General features: G+C 49.9%; 1 protein-coding gene across 1 annotated transcript in view; it reads left to right on the top strand.

The window, feature by feature from the left end:
- Window positions 1-16,542, top strand: part of LOC147124920 (sodium- and chloride-dependent neutral and basic amino acid transporter B(0+)-like) — a 617,991-nt gene that overhangs the window by 443,908 nt on the left and 157,541 nt on the right. Inside the window, exons 19-21 of the mRNA XM_085988400.1 lie at window positions 12,360-12,492; window positions 13,204-13,344; window positions 14,112-14,340. Of these exons, the coding sequence (XP_085844526.1) occupies window positions 12,360-12,492; window positions 13,204-13,344; window positions 14,112-14,340 (503 nt within the window). The remainder of the gene's footprint in view (window positions 1-12,359; window positions 12,493-13,203; window positions 13,345-14,111; window positions 14,341-16,542) is intronic.

The raw sequence follows: 16,542 nt of genomic DNA, 5'->3' as shown, positions 1-16,542 counted from the left end.
AGTAGCGCCGCGCCCAGACGGCTGCGGGCGCTACTGGAGGGTGTCAGCGCCTCCCAATGGGCGCTGACTGCAGGATTGCGGCGCTAATCCCCCGCTGCGGCACCCGATGCGGTGCGGCAGGCTGGGGTACTGCAGGCCTCCTCCTTCTGTTAAGGAGGAGCTGCCTGCAGCCGCCCGCTGGCCGTTGGATTCGGGGAAAAAATGAGCCCGGCACCTCGGAGAAGTGCCGGGCTCTCGGCCCACACACATCTGTGCCGCGGGGGGGTGGTGGAGGAGTCCGGGGAGGGAGGTGCGGGCAGGCGGCCGCCGGGAAAGCGGCCGGCCGCCGCGCCACCTTAATGCGCCGGCGCTAGGACCAGGAAGGCACTTCTGAAAAATCGTTGGTTGCGGCTGCCACGGGCAAGGCGGCCGCAACTGAATTTCGGCGTTCGGGCGCGTTACCATGGCAACCGGGACGCTGCGCACACCGATGACGTCATCGGTGCCGGCGCAGCGCAACCGGTGTAACGCCAATGGTAGGGCCCTAGTCAATTTCAGAAGCGGCTATAACTGCGGCGCTAGGCCCTCTAGCGCCTCTAAATGGGCGCTGACCCCACTCAATTTCTAGGCCAGGGAGTTTTAACAATGCTTTGTAAGGCAGTCGATGAAGCACTGTCAGGAACTCCTTCAAATCAGCTCTCCAGGGAATCTCTTCAGTGCTCACTGTTTAAACAAAGCTTTAGGCCTGGAAATTCAGTATCGCCACGTTTGGGGCGTTATAGTCGAGTGGGCGCTAAATTTAGCGCCCGGCGCAAATTATCGCCACCTTCAGCGAAATTGACCTGCTTCGCCCCCAAGAGGTGCTTGGAGCGCTAAAGCAGGCACTGCACAACTGTCCTGAGGCACTAAGCCGGAGAAGCGAGGCGCTACCACCGAGGGCGGGCGCAGCGCAGGTGCGGCCAGTTAACGATTGCAGGTAGACACGCTGTCACCGGTCAGCTCTTAAAGGGGGAGTGTCGATTTGGACTGCAGCCACGCCCTGCACATTGGAGCCCTGATTCTCGGCCTGGACAGACCTGCTGCCACATTCTAATGCCTAGGACCATGGAGAGGGCCATGGAGCGAGCGCAGCGGTTCAGTGAGGGGGCCCTGCAGGTTCTGGTTGGCGCAGTGGAGTGCAGGCGATCTATCCTGTTTCCGGACAGTGGCAGGAGGCCGCTGCCCAACGAATATCGAAAAGATTGGAGGGAGGTGGCACACAGAGTGACCTCCAGCAGCATGGTACCTAGGACCCCTGTGCAATGCAGGAAGAAGTTCAACGACCTCACTCGGGTTGTTAGGGTGAGTACCCTTTCCAGTATCCTCTTCATCCCTGCATGTGCACCTCACTTTATGGCCAGAGGGTCCTGAAAGCCCCAATGCCCAGCCCTCATCCAACACCTATGGGCCTTTTATGAAACTCACATGCACATTCACCACTTTACACACTGTAAGGGCTATTCGGCCATGGGAGGCAGTGCAGCCAAGATCAGAGCTTCACACTGTAAGGGCTATTCCACAATGGGAGGCAGTGCAGCCAAGATCAGGGCTTCACACTGTAAGGGCTATTCGACCCTGGGAGGCAGTGCAGCCAAGATCAGGGCTTCACACTGTAAGGGCTATTTGACCATGGGAGGCAGTGCTTCACACTGTAAGGGCTATTCCACCATAGGAGGCAGTGCAGCCAAGATCAGGGCTTCACACTGTAAGGGCTATTCCACCATGGGAGGCAGTGCAGCCAACATCAGGGCTTCACACTGTACTCAGAGCCCGTCCTTTCTCTTGCAGGGCAAGCTGGCGCACAATAGGTGGCAGCAGCAATGGACCGGGGGAGGCCGTCCTGACCTTAAAGACCTCAGCGACCTGGAGCAGCGAGTGGAGCGGATTATGGCAGGCCGGATGATTGGCCCCGTCACCACTGGAGATGCCAACCCCGTTCTGGACAGCAATGGTAAAGGTCATCACCTTTTTGACCTCTCTCCTTCCACTTGTGCCTCACACCAGCATCCTTTGCCACTATCGAACAAATGCAGTGCATTGCAGCAATCATGCCTCCCTCGTTGCCACCCTGTCCTCACGCTAAAGCAACTCTTGTACCTCCCTGCTTTCAGAAGCTGATTCGCCAGGTGAGGAGGCGGGCCTCAAGCTGCCACTGTGAGTGATTCTGAAGGCGAGCAGGAAGAGGAAGCCGGACCATCAGTGCCACCCTCAACCGAGGGGGGGCGGCGGTAGGGAAGCTCGGCGGCCTTCTCCCCGGAGGGAGAGTCTGGCCTCCAGTCCTGCTGCAGTGAGCGCAGAAGAGGTGCGGCTCCTCGCTGAAATTGTCGCCCAGGCGGAGCAGAGGCACACTGAGCTCATGGCTGTAGTGGCAAGGTTGCCCGACTCCATAGAGTCACTGGCAAGGAGTGTCCAGGACTTCGGGGCAGCACAGGCAAGGAGTCTGCAGGACTTCGGTGCAGCACAGGTGGCTTCCACGCAAGTGCTTAGTGGTGCCATGCAGTCAGTGGCTGGTCTGATGCAGACACAGGTTAAGGCCACACGAGCACTGACTGCTGCCACCCTCACTGGATCAGGCAGGATTCGCCGGAGCCCTCGCTGCGCCGCAGCAGGCCAGCAGTCTGTGCTTCGGCAGATTGCTGCACATGCTGCAGTGCTGCCCCGTGGGAGTGCCAGTGTGTCGTCCGACCAGGGAGTGCTTGTGCTCTGTCAGGATGTCAACATTGCTGCTGCCAACACTGTCACTCCTCCACTGCAGCTGCCACCACCCATAGGACAGACTGCTGCCGCCCATGCAGAGTTGGAGTAGTCAGCAGCCAGGCCCGCCAGGCCCAGAGCTGGTCCAGGCCATCCCCCAAGGGCATCTGCCGACTCACTTTCTGACACTCAGCAGCCTTCCCCCAGCCTTGCTGCAGCCACTGGGGTCCTATTGCGGAGGAGCTGCAGGGTGGGAAGGGGCCAATCTCGCAAGCGAAGCAGCTCACCCTCGCAGGCCATAAAGTAGGAAGTGTGGCAAAATGAGGTGAATTTTTTTAGTGAAGGCCGAGGATCATGGTCATTTTTGGTTAACTCTTTTGTTCATTGTCTGCAGGTTGTGAGAGCCAGTTATGTGTCTGACTTTTTTGGGGGGTTTCTCTGTATTTCTTTATCATGCGGGAAGGGCACAGAGTTTGTTAAATAAATAATCGCCTTTATTCAGATTGTGCATGTTTGCTGTTTGAACTATTTGTTGCCTTGACCGGCTCAGAGTTTGCGGAACCGTTCCATTCATGTTCTTTCAATGGCACAAGCCATTCCCTCAGAGGGGGCCTAGAACCGACTTGCAATAAGCCGCTGACGGACGGCCCTTGCACTTTGTGCCTCCTCCTCCTCCTCCTCCTCTGGTGGTGCTCCAATGTCTGCTGGCAGTGGCTGAGTCCTGAGGATAGCCAGGTTATGCAGCATGCAGCACACTACAAAGAAACGGGAGACTCGCTTAGGCGAGTACTGAAGGGCTCCCCCGGAATAGTCCAGACAGTGGAACCATTGCTTTAGCACGCCGATTGTGTGCCCAATGATGTTCCTGGTTGCTTGATGGCTGTCATTGTATCGTTTTTAAGCAGGGGTGCTGGGCACACGGAGCGGGGTCATCAGCCAGGTGCACAAAGGATAGCCCTTGTCCCCGAGAAGCCAGCGTCCTGGGTGAGCAGGGGCTTCGAAAATGTCTGCCACAGAAGTCTGGTGCAGGATGAAGGCGTCATGGCTGCTGCCTGGAAAGCGGGCATTGACAGCTAGTATCAGCTGTCTGTGGTCACACACCAACTGCTCGTTCAACGAATGGAACCCCTTCCGGTTGCGGTAATCCTCGGCATTCTCTTGAGGCACCCACAAAGCCACATGCGTGCAGTCAATGGCGCCCTGGACCATGGGGAAGCCCGCTATTCTTGCAAATCCCATTGCGCGCTCTTGCTGCTTGTCCAGGGTCATGGGGAAGGAAATGCACTGATGTCTCCTTTTGAAGAGGGCATTCGTGACTTGGCAGATGCAGCAATGCACCGCCAACTGGGAGACATTGGCAACGTCCCCAGTAGCGGATTGGAAGGAGCCGGTGGCATAGAAGTTGAGAGCCACTGTCACCTTCACTGCCACCGACAGAGACGTCCTGCTCCTCAGCTGAGGCTGCAGACCTGTCTGAAGCAGGTGGCAGAGCTCAGTGACCACCTCCCTTCTGAATCGAAGCCTACGAATACACTGCTCCTCAGACATGTTGAGGTAGGAGAACTGCTGGCGGTATACCCTGGGAGGGTAAGGCCTCCTGTGCCGATGCCTGTTGGCCCTCCTCCGTCTGGTCATGATTGGCACTCTCTCTCAGCATCTCTGAGCCCTCTCAATGCAATGGTGAAACCCAACGTTTCCAACCATTGCAGCCCCCATAATATGCGGCTACTCAAGGCTATGGCACTGAAAAATCAAACCAACTGCAAAGTTCTGGGCTGAAGCCAGAAGTACCTGTGCGAGCGCTGACTCAATGCAGAAAGCTCTCTCCCTTTGTCTCTCTGCAAATCTCTCTCTCTCTCACACAGAAGGAGTGGTCCAAAAATGGCTACCACTAAGCAGCCAGGAAGAGCCCCCTTTAAATAGCGCCCCCCCAACCCCACAGCGACTGGGAACTGTTCCAGTCAACCAGTCGCTGGGAGCGCCAGGTGGAAAGAAGGGGGACGCCACTGAAGTTCTGGTTCGGGGCGCACAAAGGGCATTGCATCATGAAATGACGTAAGGATCTGCGCGCGCAGCTGAGCGGGCGTTGCAGTTTTGCACCGCCGCTAAATGTCCACTCAATTTTGCGAGAGGTGCAGGTCTCGCCGCGCCCGGGCGCTAGCCGCTTCGCGCCCCACTTATCACCCTCTTAAGGCGCTAACGGCTGGCGCTAACAACTGAATTTCTCCCCTTTGACTTTAAAAACATCAATAAAAATAGAGAGAAAAAATCATAAAGGATATCAAATTTAATCTCAGTCCTTGGTAACACTTCACTTCTAAAAGGAATTAAATTGGATATCGTTTACATACATTTATATTTGACTAAATACTCTGATGCATTGGCTGGGATTTTCCCTACCTCGGCGGGTCCATGGTGGGTGACGTCGGTGGTGGGTCGTGTTGTGTATGTACCTTTAAGAGAAGAACTGATTTATACTGCAGTACCGGCAGTGACCACACCTGTATAAAAAGCCATAGCAGGCTTCTGTACGTCAGTCTTAAGTTTACCCTCTGTTCAGTAAATACCTGTTTTATTGTTCTCCTGCAGTTCGTGTATTATTGATACTCGGACACTACACTGGCGACGAGCAGGTTCGAACTCACCTGCAGTACTGCATCACCTCACGGGGATCTTTCCCTGAGAAGAAGCTTCTTGGAGGTCGAAGTCAGAGCAATGGGCGTCGACCGTGGGCATCCGCCCAAGGATCCATCGGTGTTCGGAGAATTGCAGGAGAGGCTGTGGAGAGCTGGGCTTGGCTCCCCAGTCAAGGTGTTCCAGCAAATCGTGCTGGTAGCAGGTAGTGCGCTAACCCTTCTGGACTGCGGCGGGCTCAAGCTCGATCGAGCGGCTCTGCAAAAGGGGCCGCGCAGTGTCGTCGGGAGGAAAGAGAGAGAGGGTGGAGCGCACAGGGCGCGGTCGGTGCTCAAGAACCGGGCAGCGTAGAGAAAATAAAATGAGGGGAAGGAAAAGTGAGACGCGCCGAAGCCACGGGTCGCCGCCATTACCCTGTAGAACGCTAGGAGCAGTGTGGCAGCAAGGGGAAGAAGGAAAAGAATGGGAGGCGCCATTTTATTCCATTGGGGAAGAAGGAAAAGCGCGGGAGGCGCCATTTTATTCCATTGGGGAAGAAGAAAAAGCGTGGGAGGCGCCATTTTAAATCACCCAAGATGCGGAAGAGTGGCAGTATCACTGCTTTCGACAACGAGGTAGAAGACTGGACCACGTATGTGGAAAGAATTGAAGTGTACTGCAATGTCAATGAGGTGGCCAATGGAAAGAAGGCGTCGGTATTATTAAATTTGATGGGCGCGAGAACGTACGGCCTATTGCGGAATTTAATTACCCCAGCTAAACCAATGGAGAAAAGTTTTGAAGAGATTGTTAATATCTTACAGGAACACCTAAACCCTACACCGCTGCTGATAGCAGAAAGATTCAAGTTCCATAAAAGAAACCAGCACAAAGATGAGAACAATGCTGACTATCTTACGGAACTACGCAAGTTATCGAAGCACTGCCAGTTCGGAGCAGGACTGGCAGACACCTTAAGGGATAAGTTTGTCTGCGGGCTCCAGAGTGAAGGAACCCAGAAACGACTAATTTCGGAAAAGGACCTGACGCTAGAACAGGCTTTCAGCGTGGCAGTATCCTACGAAGCAGCAGCACGGGGAGCTGCGGAAATACAACAGAAACCACAAGAATACAGCGCTAACGAAATGGCGTATGGAGCAGAAAAGTGCTATCGCTGCGGCAGAACAACCCATGATCAGAAGGACTGCTGGTTTAAGGACAAAGTATGCAGGCAATGTGGGAAAATGGGACATATAGCAAGAGTCTGCAGGTCGGGAAAGAAAACCAACACTACAAGAACTACTAAGGAAAAGTACAAGAAAGTAAAAAAAATGACAGACAGTAGTTTGGAAGATCAGGAGAGTGATAATGACTCCGGGAGCAGGAGACTAAGTTGTCTAAAGTTACACAACGTGATCGCAAAGGAGGATCACCGAACCATTTGGGTCACCCTCATGATAGCAGGGTCCCAAGTAAAGATGGAATTCGATACAGGATCAGCCCTAACTGTCATGAATCGACGAGACTATGAACGGCTATTCTCACACATACCCTTAAAGGACACGTCCATTGTATTGAAGACATACACGGGGCAAAAAGTCTACCCCAGAGGAAAAATAAGGGTGCCAGTTAAATTCAACAGCAAGGAAACACAGAAACTGTATCTATATATACTACAAGATGGAGGACCACCATTATTGGGATGTGAATGGATCCGAAAAATACATTTGGATTGGCATTCCATTCAGGCTCTAACTGTGACTGACAAAAAGGATGATGACGTCACACCTGGACGATTGTCAAAAATTTTAACTGACGCGAAAGCGGTGTTCCAACAAGGACTTGGGACTCTAAAAGGAGTAAAGGCAATGATAAAAATCGAAGATAACGCAGACCCAAAATTTTTTAAGGCCAGACCGGTATCGTACGCGATCCACCCAGCCGTTGAAGCAGAACTGGAGAGTCTGGAGCATTCGGGGGTGCTGTCCAAGGTGGACTGGAGCGAGTGGGCCACACCCATCATTCCTGTAATGAAGAAATCATTGAGCAGCACGCCTGGGGAGCCGAAGAAGTTTTGCATCTGTGGGGACTTCAAGGTAACTGTGAACCCAGTCCTGCACACAGTACAATATCCACTTCCACGGATAGAAGATATTTTCGCCTCACTATCTGGAGGGAAACGCTTTACGAAGATTGATCTGGCCCAAGCGTATCTACAAATGGAGGTGGAAGAAGCATCTAGGAAATGCCTCACGATAAACACTCACAAAGGCCTTTACCAGTACAATCGACTGGTATTCGGGGTAGCATCAGCCCCGGCTATTTGGCAGAGGGCGATGGAACAAGTCCTGCAAGGGATCCCGGGGACCCAGTGTTATTTGGATGACATTCTGGTTACGGGCGAAAATGACAGTGAACACCTTGCCAACCTGGAGCAGGTGCTCACTAGATTGCAGGAATATGGGCTACGAGCCAACCGCCCCAAATGCGAGTTCTTCAGGAGACATTGTGGCCACATGATTGATGAGGAAGGGTTGCATAAGTCGCCAGACAAGATTGAGGCTGTAGTCAAGGCTCCAGCACCGGAAAATGTGTCGCAACTGAGGTCGTTTCTCGGGTTGGTGAACTACTACCATAAGTTCTTGCCGAATTTATCTACAATTCTGCACCCACTGAATGCCCTGCTGCAAACTGGAGTAACATGGAAATGGAGTGATGAGTGTAAGCGTGCCTTTCAGAAATGTAAATGCCTAATCACTTCAAATGAAGTATTGGCCCACTACAACCCAACACTACCGATTCGGTTGGCATGAGATGCGTCTCCCTACGGCATTGGAGCGGTGCTGTCACACAAATTTCTTGACGGTTCAGAGAGGCCAATAGCCTTTGCATCGTGCTCGTTAACCTCAGCCGAGCATAACTATCTGCACGGGCAGAAATTCACCCTACTGACTGACCATCAGCCCCTGGTCTCCGTTTTTAACCCAAAGAAGGGTGTTCCGGTGATGACGGCGCAACGGCTGCAAAGATGGTCACTTTTTCTCGGGGCACATCAGTACGACATAGAGTACAAGGGTACGAAACAGCATGGAAACGCTGATGGGCTGTCGCGCCTACCGTTGCCTACGGTAGAGGGAGCACCTGCAGTGGACCCTGTTGAGATATTCCATGCGACCATAGTCGAATGTCTACCTGTTACAAACTCAAGTATAGAGAAGGAAACCCGAAATGACCCGACACTCTCTCGGGTCTATGATTTGACGGTGAAGGGATGGCCAGCTCATGGCGACTCACTGTTGCCAGCATTCTCGCCAAGGAGAGAGCAGCTGTCAGTGTGCCGGGGGACCTTGATGTGTGGATCCCGAGTGGTAAATCCACCCAAGTTGAGAGACAGAGTGCTCAATGAGCTTCATGAGGGTCATCTGGGAGGGGTAAAAATGAAAAGCCTAGCCAGGGCTTATATGTGGTGGCCGGGAATCGATAAACAAATTGAGGACCTGACCAAGAGCTGCTCAGGATGCCAGAAAGTCCAAAATGCACCACCACAGGCCCCTCTACACCCATGGGAGTGGCCCTCATCTCCATGGCAACGGGTACACATTGATTTTGCTGGTCCATTTATGGACTCAATCTTTTTAATCGCCGTGGATGCCCATTCGAAATGGCCAGAGGTCATCAAAATGTCCACCACCACCACGGAGAAAACTATTGAAGTCCTACGGACCAACTTCACCAGGAATGGCTTGCCAGAACAGATTTGCTCCGACAATGGGCCACAGTTTGTGTCCTAGGATTTCCAGAGGTTTCTGAGGAATAATGGGGTGAAACATTACACATCTGCCCCATGTCATCCAGCCACAAATGGATTGGCTGAGAGGTTTGTTCAGACCTTTAAAAAGGCAATAAAGGTGATGTATAATGACGACATACCACTACAACACAAGTTAGATAATTTCTTGTTTGCTTACCGGAATGCGACACATGCAGTCACCAACCAAGCTCCAGCCATAATGTTCTTCAACCGAAGGCTAAGATGTCGCCTGGATTTGCTCAAACCAAACATAAGACGAGATGTTGAGGATAAGCAATTCCAGCACATCAATGAGAAGCCAACCCGGAGCTTCAAGATAGGGCAACCAGTCTTGGCCCGCGACTACCGAACAGAAAAATGGCAGCCAGGAATGATATGCACACAGCAGGGACCATTAATGTACACAGTGGACGTTCACAGATCACAGAAACCCCACAGTGCAGATAGAGGCCATTTTGGCCCATCGAGCCTGCACCGACACATATCCCACCCGATCCCCGTAACCACTACACCAACACATATCCCACCCTATCTCCGTAACCCCACACATTTTAATCCCCCTAACACTAAGGGTCAATTTATCATAGCCAATCAACCTAACCTGCACATCTTTGGACTGTGGGAGGAAACCGGAGCACCCGGAGGAAACCCACGCAAACACGGGGAGAATGTGCAAACTCCACACAGACAGTCACCCGAGGCCGGATTTGAACCCGGGTCCCTGGCGCTGTGAGGCAACAGTGCTAACCACTATGCCACCGTTGGAGAAAGCATCGTGAGATGCCATGCTGACCAGATTCTAGAGTCACAGGAACAAGCCAAACCCATACCACGAGCATGTGCACCTGGTAATGAACTCGAAGTACAGATTGTGTCTACCTCAGAAGCAGTGGTATTGGAAGCTGACGAACCAACCAATGACAATGAGCCAGAATTGACTCCGCCACAAGAACAGGATACTCGAGAAAGGCGCTATCCAGTCAGGATCAGGAAGCCTCCTCAAAGACTGAACTTATAAATGATTACTTTCAGCTGATGTATATAGTACAGAGACAATTGTAATTGTAATTAGTTATTATTTAGTTGTTAAATGAATGTTATGTACTGTTTATCTAAAAGGGGAGGAATTGTTGTGTATGTACCTTTAAGAGAAGAACTGATTTATACTGCAGTACTGGCAGTGACCACACCTGTATAAAAAGCCATAGCAGGCTTCTGTACGTCAGTCTTAAGTTTACCCTCTGTTCAGTAAATACCTGTTTTATTGTTCTCCTGCAGTCCGTGTATTATTGATACTCGGACACTACAGGTCGGGACCCCGCTCCTGTCTCCATCCCGGCCTCTGGCAAGACTTTTGCCTGATACGGCTTGTTAAGCCCACCCAGCGCGTTTCCCAGCCAAATGAAGAAAGCAGGTCTGATGATGTCATTTGATGTTGCGTCATCAGACGGTTTCCTCTTCCCTTCCCATGGGCGGAAGGGACCTCCCCAGGAGACCAACACAATCTGGTTGCACATTGCACAGGAGGACACAAGCAGGGATGTTGTCGAGAGGACCAGGCTGCAGTGGCGCAAACCTTTCAATGATCTCAGTAGATCACGAAACGTTATTGCAAAGCCACACTCAAACTCATCCTGCTGTGCCTCTCATCACATCCCCATCACTCTGCCTTCCCTACCGTACTCCTGCACATCCTTACTCAAACCAACTTACCTTGCACCTCCAACCATCCCTCTCTATCTACATTATCACTTCCCCATCTCTCTAGCCACCCCTCATACCCACCCTCATCCTAGTCCAATCATACCAACTAACAACACACAGGGGTAAGCACTTGTCTATTTTAACCAATGTTCATGTGAAGTTTCTGTTAATGTGCTGTCAAACATTGAAATCTTTATTTTTAACACTTTGCTTCCTTGGGCAGATTTGTGTGTACCTTTGGAAGTGGCTGAATGAGTTGCAGTGAATGGTGAGACATAACAGTACCCCCTGCAATGCTGATGGGTGTGAAAAGAATGGCTTGGTCATTTTAGGGATGCTTTATGGTGTTGGTGTGGGGTGGTGCCAACCTGGTGCATGTGGCATGTGGCAGCCAGGGTATACAGCATCAAGTGAAGTAAATCTGGCTGTTGTGAGGCCATCCCTGGGCTGCAATGTTATCAGGTGCTGATGCCCTCTGTCCTGTGCAGTATCAGTTAATTGCGGAGAAGGTTGGTCTTGTTTTTGGTGATGCTGGTGTGCCTGGTGATGCTGGTGTGCCTGGTGATGCTGGTGTGCCTGGTGATGCTGGTGTGCCTGGTGATGCTGGTGTGCCTGGTGCTTCTGGTGTGCCTGGTATTGCTGATGTGCCTAGTGCTGCTGGTGTGCCTGGTGCTGCTGGTGTGCCTGCTTCTGCTGGTGATGCTGGTGCACCTGGTGCTGCTGGTGCACCTGGTGCTGCTGGTGTGCCTGGTTCTGCTGGTGCTGCTGGTGCGCCTGGTGCTCCTGGTGCACCTGGTGCTGCTTATGCACCTGGTGCTGCTGGTGTGCCTGGTGCTGCTGGTGTTCGGGCTGATTATAGTGGAATTCTGAAGAGCAAGGTGAGAGAGTATAAAGGTATAAAGTGCAACCATGCTGATGGAATAGATGGCAGGTGAAGTAGAGGTGACAGAAGCGATCTGTCATTGGTGGGAGAGGTAATGAGGTCAGACTGGATGGAGACTTGCGTAAAGACTTGCAGCATTCTGAATCTGTAGTGAAAATGCAGTGTAGAGTAATTAATGGCTAAGGGAACATTTCTCAATCAGCTGGGAGCTTTGACTTGACATTTGAAGCTGTCAACTCATCAGTGGAAACAATGGCCACTGACCTCCCACCTCAGCTTCACAGATGAGGTCTAGACACAGCGGGAAACTGGTGGGTGACCCATCAAATTCAAAAAGCTGGGGAAAAAAGCATTGTCAAGTGGCTGTAAACAAGCCACCAATGATTTTAATTGTCTCCTCCGCCGCTGCCTGTCGGGTCTGCTTTGCGCTGGCAGACCCAATATCGGGAAATTCCCGTGTGCATGTTTTGACAGCGCGTTCCTGACCCACTGTCAATCATTTTCAATTTAACAGCTGACCCACCATCCATCCCATCCACTGAGTGCTGGCAAAATTCTGGCCATTGTGTCTAATAGTGACTGTGTGTAATAAATTGTATCCTTATATAAGATGTTTTCTGTTGTTATTTTATTTAGTAAAGTGACTTTACGCCGTACAAGTTCAATGGATGAGACTGGGGAGATAGTCTGGCATTTAGCTCTCTGTCTGCTTCTGGCCTGGCTGATAGTTGGGGCAGCACTATCGAAAGGAATCAAATCTTCAGGAAAGGTAAAACGATTGGTGATGAATAGTTAAAACTCTGGTGACAAAGTACAGATTTCTGCAACAATTAAACTGGAATTTATGAATCATTTGTGAAGTGGGCTGCTTTATTTCACAGGTGATGTTAACAGTGGCTCTTTGGGGAGAGTGAGATCCATAATTTATGAGCACTGCAGGCCTGAGTGAGATCTGAAGATCTTTCTCCTGAGTGAAAGAACAGCAGCAATTCCCCAAACCCCTGAAATGTGCCCCTCATTCTAAGGGTTTCAGTCGCTGATACAGGACTGTGGGTGAATTTCCAATTGCTCTGGAAGGCTGGGCAGGGCTGGCTAAGTGAGTGAGCAGATTAGGGTCCTGGTTTTGTTTGAGTGAAATGAGATTTGTCTGGACAATGAGAATGACAAAGAAACCCGAGGAGTAAATGTGAGGAGTTAAATATATTCATCACACTCTGATCTATTCTCCTGTTTAAATGTGTTACTTCTCTGAATATCAGATTGAAATACGTTAGAATAATATTGTGCAATATAAATTCAGTTACAATATGCAGCTCAGTGTTAAATATACCCTTCATGTAGTTATTGCTCCTCCAAATGTCTTCTGCTTCATTCTCTGCTTAGATTACAATCCTATTAGTTTTCTATTCAATTGGATTCAATACTGTAAATATTGTACCAGCAATACAGGAAAATCTAACGAGCCACTCTCCATGGTCAGGTGGTGTATTTCACGGCGACATTCCCTTATGCGGTTCTGACCATACTTCTGATCCGAGGTGTTACCCTGGAGGGAGCCTACAAAGGAATTGAATTCTACATTGGAAGCCAGTCAGACTTCTCCAAACTGTCTGAAGCTGAGGTAAACACACCAGGATAATCCACAGAATTCCAGCTGTAATTTTCAGTCAAACTCTCTCATGTTTCACTTTAATTGCTTTTTTGTGTGCTTGGGATATTCAATTTAAATTCTGAGTGCTGCTTTTGGATAATTGTTCAAATGTGGGAAAACTAATTTCAATCATTGCATTTTGCTTCTGTAAAACCAGACACATTTTTAACTGATTAATTCTAAGGAGTTAGCTTATCATCTTCATGTTAGCAGACGGGAAGGGGTGGGAAGGGTTGTGATGGCAATAGAAGAGATAGGATGAAATTGGATAAGATGGGGTGACATGGAACACGATGCAATGAAATAAAAGCTATTTATTGATATTGAGAACTGATTTTTAATTTAGTTGGATTTTGCTGCCCTTTTGATATGGCTCTTTATTTTGTAGTTACAATATTTCCTTTGTTGCTGCTTTCAATAAAAGAATGGAGCTCACTGAGTGACAGTGTATATGCTGCAAGTAAAGGATCATCACTCACTAGATAACATGGCTGACGGTGGAAAGCATCGAAGTTCCTGAAGGGAATTTGGCAGCAAGTAGTAGACAGGGAGGCAGAACGATGGCCCTACTATTTAAGGGAGACACTATTGACCAGAGGGAACTTCATTCAGTCAGCTCACCATTGAGCTGTGGGACTAACCCACCTCTTGTTCCTCAGGGTTAATGTTGTTTTACCTGCTGAATAAGTTCAAGTAAAATCTCCCGGTGCTGACTAATTCTACCTTCTATTCACCAGGTCTGGAAAGATGCTGCAACACAAATTTTCTATTCTATCTCAGTGGGTTGGGGCAGCTTAATAACACTGTCATCCTACAACAAATTCCACAACAACTGCTACAGAGATACCATCATTGTCTGTGTTGTTAATTCTGCTACGAGTGTGTTTGCTGGATTTGCCATCTTCTCCATCCTTGGACACATGGCTCATGTACAAGACAAGCCTGTTTCACAGGTTGCACAGTCAGGTACCTGCAGACTCAAACTTTTTGGGCTGGATGGAGTGGGGCATCTCGCTGTGTGCCTCGTCAGTTAGACTTCTTTCTGCACCCTTCAGCTCATCATTTTTTGCCTTGTAACTCACTGGAAATGTGAGCTGATAACGAGGGCAACAGGGCATCTGGGATTTTAGAGAATGGCTGGACCAACAGTGTAGCTTGTCGATGAGTTTTTAGGATTAAGAAAGCAACAGAGGAACAGCGGAGAAGGCGGGTAAATTAGATTCAAATCATGTACAGATGGAGAAATACAGAGAGGGAAAGAAAGATTGGGTTAAGAGACAGAGAGAGAAATAGACAAAAAGGAAAAGTAAGAAAGCAATTTTAGAATTTTAAATTTGTCATTTTGAAAATCTCCAACAACTGGCGATGTGCAGGAATGAAATTGACCCATTTAAATTGTTTCCGTTAAGACTAGAAATGTTGATTGACATTGCATTAACAGTTAAAACATTGTTGAAAAGGTACTTAGGGGGAAAAATTCATCAGCGACCATATTAGGTCGCTAACATCGCCTGGGCACTAAATTTAGCACCTGGCAAAAAATAGAGCCAGCGATCACTAACTTCAGTTTTAGCGCACCAAGAGGTAGGTGGATCATTAATTCAAGCTCCACTTCCTTAGAGCACTAACCCCGAATATCGGGGTGGTGTGTTCTGCGGCGCTGCGCACTGGGCCACGGAGCGCTGCCGCATAGAAGGGCTCTTCCCCCCATTAAAGGGGAGGGCCGAAGCCCAAATCTCTGTGGGGCCCCACCTGGACCACTGGGGAGTGGGGTGTTGTGCCAGCAGCCCGGAAGACAAGAGGAGGCATGGACCCCGCGTTCAAAGACACAACGGGCCGCAACAAGTAAGTCGGCTGATTTTTTTTTCCCCCCACACGCCACCTCCCCTTTACTTAGCACGGCTCCTGCCGCTCCGTTCCCGCCCCCTGAATCGGTCACTGTCATCGCCGGACACAGATTCAGGGGGCGCGGGACAATTTTGCAGGCGGGGCAAAAATGGGGCGCTGTGCATGGTGATGACATTGTCATCGCCTGTTCAGTAGAGCGGTGTGCTACCGGTTACTGCCGCCAAACTCGCGCTGAATTTAGCGGGAGTCGTTAGCGGCATCGCGCCCGGGCGAAAAGTCGTTTGCACTAACCAGAAGCGCAAATGCGCCGAATTTCTAGCTTTTACACTCTTAATTACCAGACATAGCTTTCTGCTGCAAGTTTGATGGGCAATTAATCTGCAAATCCAGCAAGTTCTTAAAAATAACTGGGAGGCTGAGGGCAAGATGTTGTTTGTGCGAAGCAAATGGCGGAGCGACGTAAATCGACCCAGATTCATAACTCACGCCATATCACTTAATCCCCTGAATTTGCTGGTTGGTTTGCACATTAATAATGTTTCCAAACTGTGAGATAAAACCCAACAATCTCAGCCTTTGCACTCTGTTGGCAAAATCTGGATCCAGTAGTTTTAAACTTGAAATAGTTTAACATAAACTTGCTAAAGTTTAAACAAGTTACCACAGCACAAACTGACCAGCTGCTTGTAATTCACAAACAGGAATAACCAGAGCTGGTAAAATATCAACCAGGGTCACACAGTTTATACCATCTCTCTGAAATCAATCATCTGTTAGATATGAAATTATACACAATTGTTCCAGATTACAGGCACTGACAATAATCAATACTTGGATCCACAGCAGTAATTCTGGTGGAAAGTGATATTCAGACCCTAAAGTACCACACAATTAAATGGTGGCTGGATTATACTGGACAGGGATTGAAGCTGAATAATGAGCTGGAGTATCTGGAGATTGACAGAATTGTTTGTTCAACCTTTTCTCTTAAATGTGAGAAAATCAAATAGAAACAGAACAGGATATCACAGAGCAATCAATTAACATTATATAGGCCTAGAAATTGAGTGGGGTCAGCGCCCATTTAGAGGCGCTAGAGGGCCTAGCGCCGCAGTTATAGCCGCTTCTGAAATTGACTAGGGCCCTACCATCGGCGTTACACCGGTTGCGCTGCGCCGGCACCGATGACGTCATCGGTGTGCGCAGCGTCCCGGTTGCCATGGTAACGCGCCCGAACGCCGAAATTCAGTTGCGGCCGCCTCGCCCGTGGCAGCTGCAACCAACGATTTTTCAGAAGTGCCTTCATGGTCCTAGCGCCGG

The sequence above is a fragment of the Somniosus microcephalus genome, chromosome 1 (assembly GCF_052327205.1).
Source record: "Somniosus microcephalus isolate GS21.2 chromosome 1, FLI_Smic_1.0, whole genome shotgun sequence".
NCBI lineage: Eukaryota > Metazoa > Chordata > Chondrichthyes > Squaliformes > Somniosidae > Somniosus > Somniosus microcephalus.
Note: the sequence above shows the minus strand (reverse complement) of the source record. Positions and strands in the feature narration are given on the sequence as shown.